At 38.3% G+C, this 23,212-nt stretch overlaps 1 protein-coding gene across 5 annotated transcripts in view; it reads left to right on the top strand.

Moving 5' to 3' along the window:
* The window catches only part of LOC132870088 (xylosyl- and glucuronyltransferase LARGE1-like), a 68,606-nt gene that overhangs the window by 23,610 nt on the left and 21,784 nt on the right, over nucleotides 1-23,212 (top strand). For all 5 annotated transcript variants that reach the window (XM_060903631.1, XM_060903630.1, XM_060903634.1 and 2 more), the window contains 2 exons: nucleotides 17,048-17,171; nucleotides 17,866-18,037. In XM_060903631.1, the coding sequence (XP_060759614.1) occupies nucleotides 17,048-17,171; nucleotides 17,866-18,037 (296 nt within the window). The remainder of the gene's footprint in view (nucleotides 1-17,047; nucleotides 17,172-17,865; nucleotides 18,038-23,212) is intronic.

Here is a 23,212-nt window from a genome sequence, read left to right as displayed (position 1 = left end):
TTAATTTTTGCTGTGACCATTTAATCAAGCTGTCTGTTGTTTTTTAGAGCTTTGGTGAGGTAAATTCCTCCATATAGAATATTAAAATAACAATTTACCGGCGTAAAAACAGATGAGGAGTCTCTCCATCTCTTCACTCCACTGACACTGAGCGGCCGCCATATTTGTTTGAAATTTCTGATCCGAACCTCACCGGAGGTCACATGACTCGATACTCGCGTTCTGATTGGCTTATCTCAAAAAGTTGCCAGAGATTATCAAAACCATTCAGAAAGAAACAATGTTGCCCAATCTCAATAGAAAAGAGTCAAAATGCAATTGCCCAGCAACATTGCTCGGCAACATTGCCCAAAAAGTTGCCCCGTGTATCATCACCATTATTGATTCGCATGGGGCACAAAGGCTAGCCCATATGGTCCAATCCCATATGTAGAACAGCTTCTGTAGCACACACTGCTGAAAAAAGTTCATGCTGACACCTTTCTGTTTTAGCCAGCATTAACTTTTTCAGTAGTTTTTGCTACAGTTCAAAGAACTGTATGTAGCGATGAGAACCCTAGCTAGAAGTACAGCATCAGGATGGATTAGGCAGGTCTGCAGAGCAGGAGAAGCCAGGATCACTGGTAGCTCAGCAGAGAGAGAGAGAGAGAGAGAGAGAGACATCATAACATAACTATGACAGCATAACTAAAAGGAAGAGCCAGAAGGTAACACAGACATGAGGGACCTGGGATATAAAGCAGCCAGCCACTCCACTGACAATAAACCTGAGTGAATGTGTGAGAGTGTTGGGGCGACAACATCCAAACATCCCACTTTACCAGAACACTCTATCTTGAGGCAAGAACCCTCAAGATCTGCTTCTTTACCTAATAAAAAGCTATTAACAAAAGTCTTGACTAAACAGATTTGTTTTCCAATATAGACTTAAACACTGAGACTGTGTCTCAGTCCCGAACACTACTTAGAAGATTGTTCCATAAGTGTGGGGCTTTGTAAGAAAATGCTCTGCCCCCTGCTGTAGCCTTCACTATTTTAGGTGCCAACAAATACCAATTTGATCTTAGTAGGTGTGGCGGGTCACAAAAGATCAAAAGTTCACTCAGGTACTGTGGTGCAAGACCATTCAGTGCTTTAGAGGTCAATAGTGGTATTTTATAATCAATACAAAATTTGATTGATTATATAAATAAGATAAATAAAATAGGGGTGATGGAGTCATATCTTCTGGTTCTAGTCAAGACTTTTGCTTCTGTATTCTAGACTAACTGGAGCTTGTTTATGCACCTACTGGAACATCCAGACAATTAGGCATTACAATAATCTAACCTAGAGGTAACAAAGGCATGTTTGTTTTAAAAAAAAAAAACTATCCAGAAGTAGTTTTTCTGCATCGTGTAGTGAAATAATATTTCTTATCTTAGCAATATTTCTGAGATGAAAGGATCTCGTAATATTATCTACATGAGCTTCAAATGAAAGACTGGAGTCAATAATCATATCAAAATCTTTTACTGCTGCACAAGATGAAACAGAAAGGCCATCCAGAGAGATACCATGTAATAAGAAAGCTTATATCTAGCTGCATGGGGTCCTAGTACAAGTACTTCTGTGTTGCCAGAATTACATAGAAGGAAGTTAATAAACACCCACTGTCTAATATCCTTTACACATTTCTGAGTTTCATTAAGCTGGTGTCTCTCATCTGGCTTTGCTGAAATATACAACTGTATGTCATAAGCATAACAGTGGAAGCTAATACCATGCTTACCAATAATATTACCTAGAGGTAGCATATATGAAGAAAAAACAAGTGGGCCTACCTAAGATAGAACCTTGAGGGACACCTAACTTTACATTAGTATGCATATTAAAGTCACCATTTACATCAACAAACTCATAACAATCAGCTAAACAAGACCTGAGCCAGGAGAGGGCCATTCTTTTAATTTCACCAAAATTAGTCTATCAAGAAGAGTAGTATGATCAATGGTTTAAAAAGCTGCACTAGGATCAAGCAACAAAAGCAAGGAGATACAACCCTAATCAGAGGCCAGTAGTCGGTCATTTACTACTTTAACCAGTGCTGTCTCTGTGCTGGGCGGCACGGTGGTGCAGTGGTTAGCACTGTTGCTTCACAGTAAGAAGTTTCCATGTTTGATCCTCATGGCCGAAGGGGCTTTTCTGTGTGGAGTTTGCATGTTCTCCCCATGTCTGCATGGGTTTCCTCCGGGTGCTCCAGTTTCCCCCACAGTCCAAAGACATGCAGTTAGGTTAACTGGCTACTCTAAATTGCTTATAGGTGTGCGTGTGCATGTGTGCGTGTGTGTGTGTGCGCGCGTGCGCAGACAGGAACTGGCCAACTTACTGCTGCAAAAAAGTCAACCAAACATGGATTGCCTCAAGCCCCGATCAGGTTCGGCAGTGATGACGATGACAACGTCTCTGTGCTACGATGAGGTGTAAATCCCAACTGATACACAAATGTTATTCCTATGTAGATATGAACATAACTCCCATACTGCAGCTTTTTCTAGGATTTTGGAGATAATGGGGAGGTATGATTTTGGCCTGTAATTGGCCAGCTGACAGGGGTCAAGGTCAGGCTTTTTAATCAGGGGTTTGATAACTGCTAGTTTAAGGGATTTAAGTACATAGCCAATGCTCAGGGAAGAACGGATTATTTTTTAGATGAGGTTTAATTACTTCTGGTAATATTTGTTCGAAGAATTGTGTAGGTAAGGGATTTAGAACACAAGTTGATGATTTTGATGAGGAAATTAATGAAATTAGTTCAGTTTCTCCAAAGGGAGTAAAACATTCCAATCATTGTTCTGATATAGTTATATTGTTATCTATAGGGTTACTTATCAAATTGTCTGACTTTAAATTAATAGTTTGAATTTTTTGCCTAGTATTTTCAATTTTATTATTGAAAATTTCATGAAGTCATCACTACTACGTATTGAAGGTGTGGATGTTTCTGTGGTGGCCTTATTCCTCATTAATTTTTACTACAGTATTAAAAAAGAATCCAGGATTATTTTTGTTATCTTAAGAATGGAGAGATGTGTTCTTCTCAGAGCTTTTCTATAGTTCAAGAGGCTCTTTTTTGCATGCAAATTGGAATACAACCCATTTTATTTGACACCATTTATGTTCGAATTTTTGAGTAGTCTGTTTAAAGGTGTGTGGGTGAGTGGGTGGGTGAGATTGTTATACCAGGATGCTAGCTTTTTCTCTGTAATTATTTTTCTTTTAAATGTAGCTGCATTATCTAGGGTATAGTGGAGCAATGACTCAAAGCATTCGGTTGCCTGATCAAGTTCTGTGGGATCTGACGGTGATCCAATCAAAGTTGATATTTCTGGAAGTCTACTGATAAAACTTTGTGCAGTAAGTGACATGAATATATGTTTGATGCGATAGCATGGCAAGGTGCATATATTATTGCTAAGACATATTTCAAATGATATGAGATGATCTGTGGTAGCTTCAGACTGTGGAATTGTGACTGTATTTTTTATATTTAATCCAAATGTTAGTATTAGATGAAGAGTGTGACCACCATTATGAGTGGGTGTTATGATGCTCTGATTAACCCCTACTGAATCTAGAATGGACACGAATGCTGTTTTCAGAGGGTCTTCCTGGTTATCAAAGCAGAGGTGGACAAAGGACCCAACTTCATTACTCAAGTCAAAGTACAGATCTGACTGGTCAAATAATAATAATAATAATAATAATAATTTCAATTTATATAGCACCTTTCTCAAAACCCAAGGTCGTTTTAAAATTATAGGGGAAAAAAAAGTCCACCAAATAGAGGTCAGGATGTCATTCCAATAGTGTAGCAGCCACAGTCCCACCAAAAGGCACATGAAAACAAGTCCCACACCGCCAGCACAGCCACCGCGACACCGCCAGGCAACATCACTCAGAACACCACGCCATGGGCCCACAAAGCGAGCACAGACACACCACCATGCAGAGCGCTGGTATGTCCCAAACTCCTCTGCACAGCCGCCGCGATGCCACCGAGCAACATCGCTCGGAACATCCCGCCAAGCACTAAAGCACTGCTGCACAAAGTGCTGGACAACCACAATGTTAAAATGAGCAACAAGCTCACTGCAGTCCATAGTTAGGAGCACAGGCGTCACCCATGGCAGACCAAGGCCTGGAGGGAACTGACGCCCAAAACTGGGTCCAGAGCTACACCATAACCGGCAGACAAAAACACTCAAACAAAAACAAACATCAAAAACATCAAACTACACACACACACACACACACACACACACACACACACACACACACACAAAAAGAGAGAAAATAAAATAAAATAAAATAAAATAAAAAGCTCCGGTGAGAAGCGGCAGCCAGAATGCTCATGACATACTCTCAACCGGAAACGGAAATGATGTTACTCCAATACAAGTGAAAGTTGTACAGTCAAACTTTTACTCAAATTAAAGTACTGAAGTATTTGCTTTTAAAAATACTTGAGTATTAAAAGTACATTTTCTCTCAACGCATTGTTGTATTATTGCCACAACGCTTATAATACCTAATGCCTCTGAAACAACTGACTGGATTCACTGACTAATTTAGAACCTGTAGAATAAACAACTGGTAGAATGTTACAAAAGGAAACACAACTGAACTGAAAAAGAGCCATTGTCATTTAAAAAAAAAAAATGTAACACTCCTCCCCACCCCCACAAAGCAGCATGGTGGTGTTCTGACCATAGATTTACATAGAAGACTAGATTCCTCACCGCGTATTCCAGAACGTCCGCACAGGGCGGCCATCTTACCACAGACAAGGGGTATGAAGACTTACGCAAGCACAGCACAGCCCAGCACTCACATTATGATTTACAGGAAATCAAAGTACTGACTTTGATGACAAGATGATGTGTGTGTCTGTGTGTGTTTTAATTGTAGATGTTTATATGATATAAACATCTACAATTAAAACACACACAGACACACACATCATCTTGTCATATAAATTATATCAGTATGTTTAGTTTTATTTTAACTGCACACTGGAGCCTAGTCAAATGAAATTTCAATCTTCTGTGCTAACATATATTGACTTTGACATGATAATCAGCTTTGAATGTTCTTTTTGTAAATGTAAAGATATCTTTTTATCCTTGGAAGTATAACCACGTGATTAATTAAATGCTTTTTTTTGTCACAAACTACCGTGAGTCGCTGTCACTGTTTTATACTATTATTTACTTGGGCAGTGCATTTGTTATTATGCTATGATGTGAGTTTACATTTGTTATTATGCTATGATGTGAGTGCATTAGGTTTTTGAGGTGGATGAAGTATTTCTGAAGTTTCAGAAGTGAGTAAGCTGTTTATTTAACTTTAGCTTCCCCTACGGCCCTATCACATGTAAAAATATTTTCACTAAAAATTGGAAATAAATTGTATGGTTATTTGTCCTAAGGCCGCAGTTATCCATAAGTATGCAGTGTTAGGCTTCTCACAGCATAGGAATTTCAGCATGCATCCTGTCTTACAGTCTGTAGTATACTGAAATATTTTCGCCAAGCTATGCGTATTTTTTTAAAACATAAAATGATTATTCATCATTAATATCATAAATACATACTTCCATTTGTTTTTTTTATATAACAAACCTTACCAAACCGTTTGAATATCGATTGAAATTTGAGGAAGTTAGTCATCTGAAAAGTACATATCGCTACCAACACAATGTAATGGGTAAGCCAGCTGTCTGAGGTAAGATGGCCGCCATGTGCAGACGTTCGACTTTGTTGACGGGCAACGGGGACGAGGCATCTAGTCTTCTATGTAAATCTATGGTTCTGACCCAGCTCTGGCAGTGTGTGCACACATGGATGTGTATGTTCAGGGTGGCCGCGGATCCTTAAAAAGTCTTAAATTTAATTTTCCTAAAATAAGGCCATTAAAAAGTCTTAAATTGTCTTAAATTTCAAACCCCGTGGTCTTAAATTTTCAATCTTAAATTTATGGAGATTTTACTCAGTCATATCGTTAAAATGTGGTACACTTTGGATGGGGAAAAAGTTTAATCGTTTCTGATGCTCACAATTATACCGCGCAGGCTCCGAATCCACCGGTTGCTAGACACACGCGTGCTTGACCACCACTCAGTGCCTGATCTGTTGTCCTATCGTTTGAGAGAGAGAGCAGCCCCTCCCCTCTCTGCTCCCTGAGTGGAGCCCCGCCCCTCTCTGCTCCCTGACTCTTCCCTGATCAACGAAGTCGGCGGGGAATTTGTGGTTATTATCGGTACAAACAGCACAAATCACAACTTAAATGAGTGCAGTTCAGTTTGACATTATTGTCAGTCCGTTAGATAAACATTTAATTTTATTAAAATCGAAAATTAATATTTAGAGCCTGTGGGCTACAAAAATAATAGTCATTAAAGTAGCCGGCTGGACTTAATTGTGTAGTCGGCTGTATGGCCGGCAGCCGGCGCTTGTGGAAAGCCCTGTCGAATCAGCTCTGCACATGCGCCGTGCGGCACAAAAAAATGGCAGCCACCATGAAGGAAGGAGATCCGGAGTTTTCAAACATTTGCTTAAGTGTGAAATCGCAAAATGGTATTCTAGCAAACAACAAAATAGTAAAGATTCAGAAAAACAAATCATTCAGTGATCATTTTAATAGTGTAATTTCATCCGAACTAGGCCTAACGGTCGATTTAGAACTACAAAAAGTCCGTGTGTCGGACATTTTAAGTACCTTTGTAAAAGTTTTGCAAATGTTGCAGTCAGCATTTAAAATGCTAACTTAAAGTTTTTGTACAAGTTTCAGTTGATTAAACTGTCATTTTATTGAATGTCTGCTTTTGTAATAAAAAAAGTACTGAAAGAAAAAGCAAACACAGCATTGCGATTTTTTTATCCATCCATTAAAAAAAAATCCCTCCCTCCCTACTGAATTTTTTTGCTCACCCGGTGGACAGGAAACGGATTTTTTTTTTAAGGATGGCCTTGGATTCAAACATTGTGACTGCATTCTGATTGTCACATAGTTACAAGTTTATCCGATCCTTATATTGTGTTCTGAGTGTGTGAATGCCTGTCAAGGAAAAGAAATGAAGTACTTCTACTAGAATAGTGTTTTCTGGTGAATATTTACAAGAACAATAAGTTACATTAAATTATATAGTGCCCTGTGTCTGGTCGGAGTTTTATTGCATCGCTCCTGTGAAGGACGGCCCCATAAGGACAGTTGAGGGTTATACCTGGAGGACGCTCTGGACTCTTACAGTAATGCTTTTATGGCTGAGGATGACAGTTGACTTGCTAACTTTAGGACTGCAGTTATCATGAACAGTTTTGCACTCAAGTTTCCATCAATGAAGAGTTACAACATCAACGAAACTGACTTCATGTTAAAACTGTTAATATTATAGTCATGCTGTCTGTTGTTGCCCAAATGAGGATGGGTTCCCTTTTGAGTCTGGTTCCTCTTGAGGTTTCTTCCTCATGTCGTCTGAGGGAGTTTTTCCTTGCCACCGTCACCACAGGCTTGATCATTGGGGATAGATTAGGGATAAAATTAGCTCATGTTTTAAGTCGTTCAAATTCTGTAAAGCTGCTTTGCGACAATGTTTATTGTTAAAAGCGCTATACAAATAAACTTGACTTGATATATATATATTTTTTTCAAAAGAGTATGTTTTTGCGTGACTTTAGATTTGGTCTTAATTTTTTTTGGAACATGGTCTTAAAAAGTCTTAAAAAGTCTTAAATTTAACTTGGACAAACCTGTAGACACCCTGATGTTAATCATTAAGACAATGGAATAGCTGTAAATGCAGCTTGCTCAGAAAATAAAAGTGACAATCCAACTTGATTAAAACCCAGGGACGGCATTACAGAAAGTTCCTATCTTAAGTCAAAAGTTAAGATGGGACAGCTGTGAGATAGGATTCTTTTCAGTTTGGTATTACAGAAGCAAATCCTAACTTCATTTAGGATTCTTATCTTATCTCGAGTTAGGATTCCTAAATAACCGATCGAAACATCTATGATCGCCTTTAATGTCTGTTACCTAGCAACGAAAGCTACACTGTGTCTCGTGAAGTAACATCCAGTGATCTCTGGCTAGCTGCTACAACAGAAACAATACCCTGCTACAAGTGACGACTTGACACGAGACAGCAAGAGACGTAAACAGTATGGACAAACAACGACGGGCTTTAAATTTTAAACCGGATGAAATTGAAACGTTAGTAGCGTTAGTGGAGGGGTCCAAGGATATATTGTTCGGGAGATTTAGTTCTTCGTTAACTAAAGAATCTAAGGAAAGGGAATGGCAGAGGATAGCCAGTGCCGTGTCAGCGGTGTCTGGTGTGCACCGGGACGCCGAGGCAGTTAAAAAAAAAGTCAGCACCCTAACTAGCCAAACCAAAAAAAAGGCTGTCATGGTTGGGAAGGAGCAAAGGAAAACGGGAGGTGGTTCGGCCTCAGCAACTCCGTTAACGCCCGCGGAAACGCACGTCTTGGGTCTTGTCAGCCCCGTAAACTATGAAGGTAAGAACTGTCTCTTTTCGGTAGTCCCAGCGACTTCATTGATTGCTCGAGGACTGTCAGTATCGGATGATAAATAAATATAAACAATATTATTGTAATTGTATGAAATAGAAAATATAATAGCCAATATATAGCCTAATATAATATAATATAGGCTAATATGCTCAGAGTGAACACAGTTAATAAAGTTATCTTTAAATGCCCACATCACTACTAGCTGATTTATACAGTAAAAATGACAGTTAGGACAGCGGTGGGGATATCCTAAAGTTAGGACGGGTATTTAAGAATTTTTTAGTTTTTTTAGAAGTTAGAATGCTTCTGTAATACACTTTTCTTAACTTGAGATAGGATAGGACAACAGAGTTAGGAACGGCTGTTCTGTAATCGCCTTTTCCTAAATATGATCCTAAAGTGCCGTTGCCACGGGAACTAGACAGATAAGATGAGATTCTCAAGTTAGGAACTTTCTGTAATGCGGCCCCAGGTCCACACCTCGAGCTTAATTACTGCCCAACAGCAACACTGCTTTAAGCAAGAAAAAAAAAGCAAGACCATCATCTGGCATCAAAATAAAAAATTCCAACAATTTGTTGTGACTGACTAGTACAATACTGTCCATCTCACAGGTCGTGTGTGTGTGTGTGTGTGTGTAATTGTATGTATTCATGCACATATGAATCTGCCTGTGGAATCATGGTGGTTTAATGTCAAGCTAGCTAGTCAATGAAGCTCCACCTGACATGCTAGCAAACTGTTTTCAAACTCGAAATCATATTGGGTAGCTAACATTACTAAAAAAGAAAGATTTCTACATTTTGTTTATTTGGCAAGATTATTCTAAAACATATTTCTGAAAGGAATTCAGATAAGTTAACGTTATTCATGTTAGCGTAACTCCTTTTTTACATGCTAGCTAACAGTGTCCAAGTTAACTAGCTATGTGTTAACGTTAGCTGTGGACAAGGCTATGGCAACTTGGCGGACAAATCCATAGAAAGTCATTTGACTAACCAGACTCCATAGCTATTGCAATGTTATCACTAGCTCTAAAAGCACAGACAACTTCATTACAAGCTTTCTCTTGGAATAAAACGTTTACATACCTCAATATGCTTCCGCAGGTTGGACAGCAAGTTTTTGTAGGCCGTGATGTGGTTTGTTTTAGGCAAACAAAGCAAATGTTTAAAATTAAATGAATCTTTAATCCTTTCAGAAAACTGAAACATGGGTTCTAGGTATGGCCATGGGTGCATGTACGTTCCCCAGAAGAACCATCTCCTTCCATTCTGCCATCAACTGATCACGTTCAAATAATGCTGCTGAGAAATCATTGAACTTGATTTTATACAGTCTATGGACATGACATGACCCTAGTGATTACTGATAGACTGTCTCAGTGTCACCTGCAAAAAAAAGACCACGTTTTAGAAAAGAAAAAAACATCCACTTTCAAAGCTGCTTCATAGTAACGAGCAATGAGGTCCTTGACAGAAATGTAGTGGAGTGAAAAGTACAATATTTGTCTTTCAAATGTAATGAAGTTATAAGTTATAAGTTACCCAAAAAATACTCAAGTAAAGTACAGACACTCAAAAGGTGTACTTAAGTACAGTACTCAAGTAAATATACTTCGTTACTGTCCACCTCTGTATCAAAGTGAATATTAAAGTCTCCAACAACTAAAGCTTTGTCTAAGGAAATAACCAGGTTTGAGATGAAATCTACAAATTCAGAAAGAAATTCAGAATATGGCCCTGGGGGTCTGTAAATAATAATTAGCAGAATCAACACGGTAGACTTATATTTTTTGGCTACATATGTGATGTTAGTACAAAGAACTTCAAACGTATTGAATTTATGTCTAGGTTTTTGTGTGTCACCTAGATTATCATTACAAATAATTGTGACGCCGCCTCCTCTGACAGTTAGACGAAGCTGGTGTATATAACCATATCCAAGAGGACTAGCTTCATTTAATGCTACGTACTCATTTGGTTTAATCCACATTTCTGTTACAGTACATTAAACTCCTGACCAGTAATAATTTCTTAATTCACTTCTTAATGACATATTTGATGTAGATAAATAAAACAAAGTGCAAATATAAATCTGTTTAAAAAAAGGTACAAAAAATATTTTTAAACAAGTATATAGAAGAGGAAGTATGTTAACGGAGGATGATGAGGGATAAATAGAATAGGGTTGATTGTTATATTAGAACTAACTTAGTATATGGTATATATGGTATATATTTATTTATGGGGATAGTTTATATCTTCATATTTACAGGGATAGGTATGTAGTAGATATTTATTTTTGTAATTATATATTTATATAGATATTTATGAAGTGTATATATGGTATATAGTACATATGCATTTTGTAATTATATATTTATATAGATATTTATGAAGTGTATATATGGTATATAGTATATATTTATTTTTGTAATTATATATTTATATAGATATTCATGAAGTGTATATATGGTATATATTTTTATAGGTGTATTAATGTAGTTTGGATTTCGGGGTAGTTAAAAAGGGGTGGGAAATTAAAAAAAGTATTGTACTTCTTCCCACTCCTTTTTCAAACAATGTGCGGTGTTTTGTAATGTCTTAGCTCTTTATGTTATTTTATTTATTTTTTTGTCAATTTCTCATTTTCTTTCTTTTGTATGTACAAATAGTTACATACATTTTTTTATACATGTTTGAAATAAAAATAAATTCATTCATTCATAGATCTAACATGCACATGGTCTCTAGTACGCCAGTGTCCTTGTCACAGATGATGTTAGTATTCTTTCTTAAGTTAGAACTTTTCTAGGTTAGTTTTAGTGTTATTTAGATTTGTATCATCAGTTTTAGATTTTATTTTATATTCTTTTCATTGTTATTCTAAAGGGAAGTGCCCAGCATGGGACTCAGAGTCCCGTTCGCACTTTTCCTATTGGGTAGTATAGATAGCTTTTGTAATCATTTTTTTAATATGCCCAATAAATATGTTTAAAAAAATTCATAAACAATAAGTGCTTCAGATGTAAGAGATCAAATATTTCACAGTCCTAGCTTTAGATTAAAGATACTGGCTGTACATTCAATATGATCTAATATTATGTTGATTAACATTACTATTAAAATAGCTATACAATTATAGCAATTTTATAGGATACGTTTTATACTTTAATATAGAACAAGTAGCTTTAATCCCAGTACGATAGTGCTATATGCACTCTAATACCCACAAAATATGTCTACAACATATGGTATATTAATTTGGGTTGAATGATGAAGAATTTGCAGATAACTTGACGTCTTCTTCCAGGTTCTTGAGTCCTTCTACTTACCGTATGATTAGTGCATGACACAACCTTAATGAAATTAGCCTCTGGTAATTTCTCCATCTGAAAGTAAAGCACTGAAGGCATATTTCAGGATATGAAAGTATTATGTGATTGCACATTCTAAAATTAGTTCAAATTTAATAGCATTTTACTTTGCCTAAGGTTTTTTGAAAAGTGCCCAAAGCATTGGCATTTAATTTGCCTGTGATAGGTCCTTCTAAAAGTCTGCTATATTTATGTGGTTTCTTACTAAGAGAGGAACATACTAAAGTATTCATGTAATTTTGGAAAAAAAAGCAAAACCCAAAAACTTTAGGTAGTTTTCTAGTTTGCAGCAAGCTGTTATGTGTATATACAGTGGGGCAAAAAAGTATTTAGTCAGTCACCAATTGTGCAAGTTCTCCCACTTAAAAAGATGAGAGAGGCCTGTAATTTTCATCATAGGTATACCTCAACTATGAGAGACAAAATGAGGAAAAAAAATCCAGAAAATCACATTGTCTGATTTTTAAATAATTTATTTGCAAATTATGGTGGAAAATAAGTATTTGGTCAATAACAAAAGTTCAAATCAATACTTTGTTATATACCCTTTGTTGGCAATGACAGAGGTCAAACATTTTCTGTAAGTCTTCACAAGGTTTTCACACACTGTTGCTGGTATTTTGGCCCATTCCTCCATGCAGATCTCCTCTAGAGCGGTGATGTTTTGGGGCTGTCGCTGGGCAACACGGACTTTCAACTCCCTCCAAAGATTTTCTATGGGGTTGAGATCTGGAGACTGGCTAGGCCACTCCAGGACCTTGAAATGCTTCTTACGAAGCCACTCCTTTGTTGCCCGGGCGGTGTGTTTGGGATCATTGTCATGCTGAAAGACCCAGCCACGTTTCATCTTCAATGCCCTTGCTGATGGAAGGAGGTTTTCATTCAAAATCTCACGATACATGGCCCCATTCATTCTTTCCTTTACACGGATCAGTCGTCCTGGTCCCTTTGCAGAAAAACAGCCCCAAAGCATGATGTTTCCACCCCCATGCTTCACAGTAGGTATGGTGTTCTTTGGATGCAACTCAGCATTCTTTCTCCTCCAAACACAACAAGTTGAGTTTTTACCAAAAAGTTCTATTTTGGTTTCACCTGACCATATGACATTCTCCCAATCCTCTTGTGGATCATCCAAATGCTCTCTAGCAAACTTCAGACGGGCCTGAACATGTACTGGCTTAAGCAGGGGGACACGTCTGGCACTGCAGGATTTGAGTCCCTGGCGGCGTAGTGTGTTACTTGATGGTAGCCTTTGTTACTTTGGTCCCAGCTCTCTGCAGGTCATTCACTAGGTCCCCCCATGTGGTTCTGGGATTTTTGCTCACCGTTCTTGTGATCATTTTGACCCCACGGGGTGAGATCTTGCGTGGAGCCCCAGATCGAGGGAGATTATCAGTGGTCTTGTATGTCTTCCATTTTCTAATAATTGCTCCCACAGTTGATTTCTTCACACCAAGCTGCTTACCTATTGCAGATTCAGTCTTCCCAGCCTGGTACAGGTCTACAATTTTGTTTCTGGTGTCCTTTGACAGCTCTTTGGTCTTGGCCATAGTGGAGTTTGGAGTGTGACTGTTTGAGGTTGTGGACAGGTGTCTTTTATACTGATAACGAGTTCAAACAGGTGCCATTAATACAGGTAACGAGTGGAGGACAGAGGAGCCTCTTAAAGAAGAAGTTACAGGTCTGTGAGAGCCAGAAATCTTGCTTGTTTGTAGGTGACCAAATACTTATTTTACTGAGGAATTTACCAATTAATTCATTAAAAATCCTACAATGTGATTTCCTGGATTCTTTCCCCCCATTCTGTCTCTCATAGTTGAAGTGTACCTATGATGAAAATTACAGGCCTCTCTCATCTTTTTAAGTGGGAGAACTTGCACAATTGGTGGCTGACTAAATACTTTTTTGCCCCACTGTAACACCAGCTCAGGATCTTATAGTAGAGCTGAGTTCTAATATTATCTCTGACAACTAATTTACTGTTTATTTCCTTATTTCACAATAATGTATTAGTGCATGTATAAGTATTAGTGCATGGTTTTCTGTATCATTGTAAAGTCTTGCCAGTTCTTTAGTTGCATATATTCTGAGCCTTGTTTATCCCTGTTAGCCATAAATGTGTATAGACCATTTATCTGTTCATTAGACTACTCTTGGGTTATCCACTGGTTCGGTCCTTTGATGTCTGAATATGTTTGACTCATGTCTGCTCTGCTGTTTTGTATTTGGGGTATTGATACTGTCAGTAAAGCCTTCCTGCATCCAAAACCTTCTCCTGAATCCAGTGTGTTCCACTGCTGTTGCGCCCAAGCTGAAGTGTGTGGTAAAAGCTTAATAAGACTCGAGGCTGTTAGGAAGAAAGCAGACAGAAATATGAGTTTATTATAGTACTTCTTGCAAGAGGACTTCTCCGAACCCAGAGAAGTATTCTCCATTTCCATAGACCCTGTTTTTTTTTTTCTTGCCAAAATAACAATAACATAACTTACATATCAGATATCTTTTTTAATCTCAGGGTGTTCAGCCTTGGCATCCTCTCTATCACTACCTCGCTATCTTCACACGTACATATGTTTCCAATGACCTTGCAAAATAAAACAGTGCGACACAAAACAGCATTCTTCATCTTATATAAACACGAGACACAGTGTCTGACCTTCGAAGAATCTGAGAGGCACAGATTCTCTAAAAATTGTATTTTTTCCCTACACTGTCTCTGAAGCTTACCTTTCTAAAGATCACTAAAGGCATAAGAATTGCCTAAAAATGTAATTTTCCTCTATGAGTGCTTTTTAACTGGTTAGAATGCTCTGTGGTGAAAAGCATACCCTGCTTCAACTGACAGCAAGAGTCCTTTTCTTTAGCCTCGAGCTGCACTATAATGACAGTAGCATAACACTTCAGCCCGAATCATGACCTTGCACTGGCTTCCATGTCTTCATAGCATCATGACAGTCTAATTAAATGTCTCCCGACATAGCTTTATTTGATACGACAGCTGATGGAGATGTGCACTCTGTTTAAAACATTGCACTGGAAGATTGTAGATGACCGACATCTGAAGTGTCTTTTTTTTTTTCCCCAGTTTTCAAATTCAAATTCCTATTTTGCACTGAGCAGCAAAAAATCCTAGTGGCATCAAACACTGGCCTACGTTTGCTGTATTTATGGTCCATATAGCCAAAGTGTAAACAAGCTAATTCTGCCCTCTTACTGAAGGATCTTTCATTTCATATAAATAAACATCCCTCAGGTTAAAATGCACTGCATCTGACTGGCATGAAGGTCTTTCAAAACACAGTTAATAACATGGAAGCTCATAACACTGACAATTTGCTTCCATTTACAGTGAAATAAAAGTGTAAAGAGAAATAAGATTTCTGGACCGCACACACACACACACACACACACACACGCCTCAGTATCTTCAAATGCTCACCATATCATACACATTAGTGGTGTGTATACAGGGGCATATCGAGCTTTCCAAAAGTGGGGGTGTTCTGGAATGGGGAAGCCATATCATTAGAAATCGGTTTATGGCTATATACCGTACACGCCCGGCGTGTACACTGTGATGTACTGTCAATGACCGATATGGAACTTTTTCATACCCATGGTCCATGGATGCAAATGAAAGGGAGGACAGCAGAAAGCCTATAAATCCAGTTGACTCCAGCCAAGTTCTGCATTTCATGCAGAGATCTATCATGTTGGGTTTTGGTGTTGTTACTGCCAGGGCTATGTAATTATTCAGTAAGTGAAGGCAAAACGTATTGAGTGATAATTCTAGGTATACACTGATATAAACAAAACCAAAAACTTCACATAGCCCAAGAAGTCATACACAGTGTATAGATCATACACCATCATGCATAACAGTTTGGACTGGGATCGCTTTGTGTGAGCAGGAGGCATGGCTAATCAGTTCATGTTGGAGAAGCGCAGCATCCTGGAAGGACCTCTTTAGTATAGCATTCAAATAAGACGGGGCAGTTCCTCCTTTTAATGTCTTTAATTATTCAAACTCGTGTACAAAACTTGTTTGCATCATGCATTACATCAGGTTTAATGCATAAAATTTGAAAATGATGCAATAGACTACACATACAACAAACACTTAATGGCCAAATAACATTACTGTACAACAATTATTGAGCATTCATTCGATTTGAAATGCCTTTAAATCTCAATTGAAAAACTCTTCTAAAAAGTGATAAGCAGTTATAATGCATGAAAAGTAGACTTGGTACAAACACACACACTCGTAATAAAAAAACTTGCCTCAACTGACTTTACAACTAGTAACTACTATTAACACAATCTTTTAGGGCATGGCGCCTGGGACAGCTGTTTGAACGACGGCATCGCAAGCGCTTTGAGAAGGGTCTGTCTGCAGAGCCGCAGAGCCAGGCACAGTAAGCACCGCATGCGACGTCAAACCTGGAACGGTGAATCAGGAGTGGTAAAACTGGTGTTGGCTCTGCAGCTCTGCAGACAGATACTGTATTATTGAGCGCTTTCGGCACGCTACGCAAACTGGCTATTATATTCATGCAACTGCTGATTGGTCGGATGAGAAAAACTGTTTTGAGTCCGTTGCGTGGCTGTTTTTTGTCTAACGTTATGGCAATAGTTTACTTCCTTGTTACACATTTTATAGTAGCTGTATAATTTTCATAATGATGTCATTTTAATCTGACAAAAGTGCGGGGGATGAAATTGTGTTTCAACAAAAGTGGGGGGGATGAAACGTACGCATCCCCCGTGGGTGATACGCCCCTGTGTGTATACTAACTGTTCGTCATCGTGCACAAACTATCATGGCCATTGTATGAATAGAGACATTTGATTGGATGAAAATTGGAGGTGTACATCAACATTTTTATAGGTTTCCCAGAAGCAATACACTTACTTGTCATAATGCCAAGATACACATGCGTAGCCCTAAAACACCTTTTTTTTTTATTTTAGGGGCATTTCTGAGTGAATTATATTTGGAAAGCAGACAGTAGTACACAACCTTGCTGTATTCCAGAGTGTGATTAACTTGTGTGTGTGTGTGTGTGTGTGTGTGTGTGTGTGTGTGAGACAGACGGAACCCACTCCACTTCCACTTCATTACAGACTCTATCGCCCAGCAAATCCTGGCCTCCCTCTTCCATACCTGGATGGTGCCGGCTGTCCAAGTGGACTTTTATGATGCTGACGAATTGAAGGTGAGTCTGTCCATTGATACTTTTTTTGTTAAATATTAAAGGAACATACTCTATTAATGATTGATTACATGGAGATGTGGCAGATAGTGGTGTTGCTGCCTCATAGATCCAAGGTTCAATCCTCCAGATATTCTCTGTGTGGAGTTTTGCATGTTCTTGTCATATCTATATTTCTTCTCTGGGTCTTCCGGTATCCACCAACCTCCCAAACACATTCTTAGATGTATTACGTACAGGAGTGTACTGTATATGTGTGAGATGCTTTAGATTTTATTACTCCCAACTTGCATCCTGAGTTTTCAGGATGAGCTCTGGATACTCCCTGCCATGAATTAGAAAAAAAATAATTAAAAGCCAGCTTCATCAGGAGAAGCCTGATGAAGGAGGAAGTCATGGTCTAATGGTTAGAGAAGCAGCTTTGGGCTCAAAAGGTCACTGGTTTGATTCCCTGGACCAGCAGGAATGGCTGAAGTGCCCTTGAGCAAAGCCCCTAACCCCCAATTGCTTCCCAGGCTGCTCTGGGTATGTTGTACGTTGCTCTGGATAAGAGCGTCTGCTAAATACCACTAATTTAATGCTTTACTAATTCTAAAAATATGAAAAACCTGGTATGCTAGCATTTTCTTGGCATTTTTTTTAAATTGGGATGTTATATGCATAAAGTATAAACATTTTCTCTCTATATCTGTGTTAGTCTGAGGTGTCATGGATCCCCAACAAACATTACTCGGGTATCTATGGCCTGATGAAGCTGGTTCTGACCAAGACATTGCCATCAAACCTGCAGAAAGTCATCGTTCTAGATACTGACATCACCTTCGCCACAGACATTGCTGAGCTGTGGGCTGTCTTTCACAAATTCAAAGGTTTGTTGGGTTTTTTTTTGTCACTTTTATCTATTCATCTAGATTTTTAAGCATTCTACACTCATTAGCTGCATCATTAGACCTGTTCTGTGTTTGACTGGATTAAAAAACAAAACCTTTCCAGAAGATGAAGGTCTGTTTCTTATCACTGAGATTATTATAAAACCCCCTTACTCCAAATGTATGGTACATTCAAAACATGAATGAAAAATGTTCTGTTATTTTTTGTCCCTTAAACATTGTAGGGAAAAGTAGTTTTACACTTCATGCCAAGCAGCTCAGAGGGTTAAGCTGGCATTCAGGAAACCATGTAGAGCCTGGCAGGATTATGGAGAGAAATCATGGAGAGAACTGGGATCAGCCTGGCAGTTCTTCAAGCACTTCTCTAATGCTATTACCCCCTTGGCCATTTGCATACATCTTCATACAGCATATAGGAACCTTACAGCACTTAATTCTGCAAAATTTTCTTCCCTAATACAGAGGAAAGACTGACAGGTCAGTGTGTAAACAAAACAAAGAAGATGGAAAAAATGAAGGAAAGGAAAAGTAGAAGAAAAAAGATATGTATGAGGCATTGTTTAAGGGTAATATTGTTTCTGGTGTCTGGATTAGTCTTTATTAACCTCTTAAGTTCTCAGCTAATTATTTAGTCATTCTTGTTAAAGTATATTGTCAGTAACTATTATTAATTAGTATAAATATGCAGGTGATTATAGAAAATCGCGCACGCTGATTGGTCGAGAAATTCGGACTATTTCTTGATAATCACGTCCAGCAACTCGGCAAAATGGCGGCCAATCGCTTCGTCACCATGAGGAAGAATTACAAATTATGAAAGAAAATGCTGCTCCTAAAAAGCAGTAAAGATGCTATGAAGTTTGGTCTAAAACTATTCAAAGGTAAGGTGGAATTGTGATTTATTTTATCTATTTCAAAACAAAGGATTTTATGTGACACGGTGTGGATAAGTGACACAAGCCTGCATGCACCGTTATTACATTTGCATGCTGCTTTTGAAGTTTGAAATAAATTATTTTTTTAAATATGATTTTTTAAAAATAATCACCGGGGTATTTATACTAAAACAATTATCCACCTCAGGCTCAGTGAATACCTGTGAATAATAACCTCAATTTCGTCTCGGTTATTATTCACCGATATTCACTTAGGCGAATAATTGTTAAATATATAGCATGTACAATCAACATAATAGTAAATATATCAAGCTGCACTCTCAAGAAGGATACTAAAATGTAATTTTCCTTGTTGCTGGGGAGTTTTTATTTTATTTTGTTTGTTCTGTTTTTTTTTAACTAAAATGTGCATATTAAACTGTACTCCAAAAGGCACTTATAGTCCAGTTATGTACCTTAAGTCTTTTTTTAAAGGTATCCACATTTACAGGAGAAATATATGTATTAAAGTGTAAACGACATACAGTTAGGTCCATATATATTTGGACACTGACACAAATTTTGTTTTTTTACCTGTTTACTGAAACATATTCAAGTTATAGTTATATAATGGACATGGACATAAAGTCCAGACTTTCAGCTTTCATTTGAGGGTATCCACATTAAAATTGGATGAAGGGTTTAGGAGTTTCAGCTCCTTAACATGTGCCACCCTGTTTTTAAAGGGACCAAAAGTAATTGGACAATGGACTCAAAGGCTGTTTCATGGGCAGATGTGGGCAATTCCTTCGTTATGTCATTCTCAATTAAGCAGATAAAAGGCCTGGAGTTGATTTGAGATGTGGTGCTTGCATTTGGAAGATTTTGCTGTGAAGAAAACATGCGGTCAAAGGAGCTCTCCATGCAGGTGAAACAAGCCATCCTTAAGCTGCGAAAACAGAAAAAAAAAAAACATCCGAGAAATTGCTACAATATTAGGAGTGGCAAAATCTACAGTTTGGTACATCCTGAGCAAGAAAGAAAGAGAGCACTGGTGAACTCATCAATGCAAAAAGACCTGGACGCCCACAGAAGACAACAGTGGTGGATGATCGCAGAATAATTTCCATGGTGAAGAGAAACCCCTTCACAACAGCCAACCAAGTGAACAACACTCTCCAGGAAGTAGGCGTATCAATATCCAAATCTACCATAAAGAGAAGACTGCATGAAAGTAAATACAGAAGGTTCACCGCACGGTGCAAGCCACTCATAAGCCTCAAGAATAAAAAGGCTAGATTGGGCTTTGCTAAAAAACATCTAAAAAAGCCAGCACAGTTCTGGAAGAACATTCTTTGGACAGATGAAACCAAGATCAACCTCTACCAGAATGATGGAAAGAAAAAAGTATGGTGAAGGTGTGGTACAGCTCATGATCCAAAGCATACCACATCATCTGTAAAACACGGCAGAGGCAGTGTGATGGCTTGGGCATGCATGGCTGCCAGTGGCACTGGGTTACTAGTGTTTATTGATGATGTGACACAGGACAGAAGCAGCCGGATGAATTCTGAGGTATTCAGAGACATACTGTGTGCCCAAATCCAGCCAAACTGATTGGTCGGCGTTTCATAATACAGATGGACAATGACCCAAAACATAAAGCCAAAGCAACCCAGGAGTTTATTAAAGCAAAGAAGTGGAATATTCTTGAATGGCCAAGTCAGTCACCTGTTCTCAACCCAATTGAGCATGCATTTCACTTGTTAAAGATTAAACTTCAGACAGAAAGGCCCACAAGCAGACAGCAACTGAAAACCGCTGCAGTAAAGGCCTGGCAGAGCATTAAAAAGGAGGAAACACAGCGTCTGGTGATGTCCATGAGTTCAAGACTTCAGGCAGTCATTGCCAACAAAGGGTTTTCAACCAAGTATTAGAAATGAACATTTTATTTACAATTATTTAATTTGTCCAATTACTTTTGAGCCCCTGAAATGAAGGGATTATGTTTAAAAAATACTTTAGTTCCTCACATTCTTATGCAATCATTTTGTTCAACCCACTGAATTAAAGCTGAAAGTCTGAACTTCAACTGCATCTGAATTTTTTTTTCACAATTCATTGTGGTAATGTACAGAACCAAAATTAGAAAAAATGTTGCCTCTGTCCAAATATTTATGGACCTGACTGTAATTTTCAATGGTTTTTCCCTTAAATAAATATTTGGATATGCTACCATTTAGTACTGAAATTATCGGGCTGCACTATATATTTGCCCCACAATAATTTTTTAAACTATATTCATGCAGACATGATATTTTCATGATACCAATTGTGTACCTCCCTGTTGTGATGTCTTCATGGTAACCGGCTTGTAAACAGCACCAGTGGTGACCAGTGAGTATTTGTTCAAGGAAGAGGAAGAATGATTTTTGCATCAGTCTGACTGGTACTGAAGAAGAAGGTGAAGATTTAGATTCAGAAAAGAAAAGGAAATCTAGTAAAAGCAAAAAAAAGAAAAAAATGCTGGAACCATATATGTTCGAGCCATAGATATCTGAGAAAGAAGGGGTAGATATATAGATACAGATCACACAGCAAGGAATGAAACAATGACATCAACAATGATGTCTACAGAACACCAAATGATTAGACACTTCACTGAAAAATATATATGAAGAAACAAACACTACTGAAGCTGTAAGATGATAGAGACAATATTTTATCTTATGTTCCCTATCTTAAAACAGCATCATGCGAGAATTGTTATTTTTGCTCCTGGGCTCCCCTACAGTTGCAGAGTGTAATTCAGTTTTACGCCACTGTCATAAATACCCCTCATGGACAGATGTACACATGCTTTTGTTTACAAGCTGAAAGATATGGAATGGCAGAAGCCAAAGAACCATGTTGGCTGACAAGGTAGAGTAATATTGCAGGATTTTACACAAATATGACGGCATAGTTGTATTTATTGTGATGTCAGAGATGAACACTAACATAACATGAAGAATAACAAAAGAGAAAGACAGAAAGTTTTAATTTTGCTGAAATACCGTGGTTGCATTTTCAGGACCTTTTCCATTTCTAAGCAGTTGAATGTGGAGTATGTGTGTAATCAAATAAAATGTTGTTGGTGACATGATAAAGACGCATATTGCACATAATATACATTGGGCAGTGTAATTTATTACAAGCTGGCTGAGATAGGTTTGCAAATTTGCAAGCTTTCAAGGCATATTTGGCGTGAGATTGAGAAAGACTGACTAAACGTTTTGGCGTGAGATTAATTTACTCATTTGCATGCTAGCCTGAGATGGGACTGAAGTTCGATTACTTTTGTCATCTGGAAAAACTACAAATCTCAGTGAGACAGGGACAACACAGATAAGGTTACAGGCTACATTGCAATCTTTCATAAATAACATCAGCAGGGATGTACACTCTGCAGTTGGATTGTCATTGTTTTCTCGTTAGCCATGAGACAAATCACTATGTATGTCTTGAAGTAAACTTGAATGTTTTTGCAATGCTGTAAGTCAACGTTTGCACAAATATTTCTCGCAACTTGGAATAGAAGCATGCTAAAATAACATAACCAGAACCATACTAACACCGACACCAACTTTCCTATATGCAGGCCTATATTAATGAAGATCTAACAGAACTGTTAGGGTCGCAGGCAAGCTGGAGCCTATCCCAGCTGACTATGGGCGAAAGGTGGGGTACACCCTGGACAAATCGCCAGGTCATCACAGGGCTGACACATAGACACAGACAACCATTCACACTCACATTCACACCTACGGTCAATTTAGGCCCCGTCCACACGAGTACGCGGCCTCACCCAATATGCTGTCGTTTTGAAAAAAATCTCCGTAAACACGGCGTCGTTTCGATTCACTGGAAACGACCCAAAACGCTGTAGTACATATGCCAGGCCTGTATGTGGTGCTGTGATGCCACCACACCAATACACTAAAACTGGAAGAGAAGCCATGGAGCATGCGTATAAAGGTCACGCGCTGTTTACAAAACAAGCTCATAACACAAGAAGTTTTGTTGCTCCTCACAGTAATATAAAAGCAGAAGGTTTTGTTGTAGCAGCTGTAATAGACTGAGTTGTTTCTGCAGTACGAGCACAAGCTTGTAGTCCGCCGTTGTTGTTGTTATGACGCATCTAGTGGCGGCGGCTGAGGTTAAAGGTTAGAGAGGCGGGGCTTATACGTCATCGTTTCTGAAAAAATCCGCTTCGCCATCCAGACGACTCCAGGCTATC

This window comes from Neoarius graeffei, chromosome 21, assembly GCF_027579695.1.
Source record: "Neoarius graeffei isolate fNeoGra1 chromosome 21, fNeoGra1.pri, whole genome shotgun sequence".
NCBI lineage: Eukaryota > Metazoa > Chordata > Actinopteri > Siluriformes > Ariidae > Neoarius > Neoarius graeffei.
The sequence above is the reverse complement of the archived record's forward strand: the minus strand, read 5'-3'. Positions and strand labels throughout refer to the sequence as shown.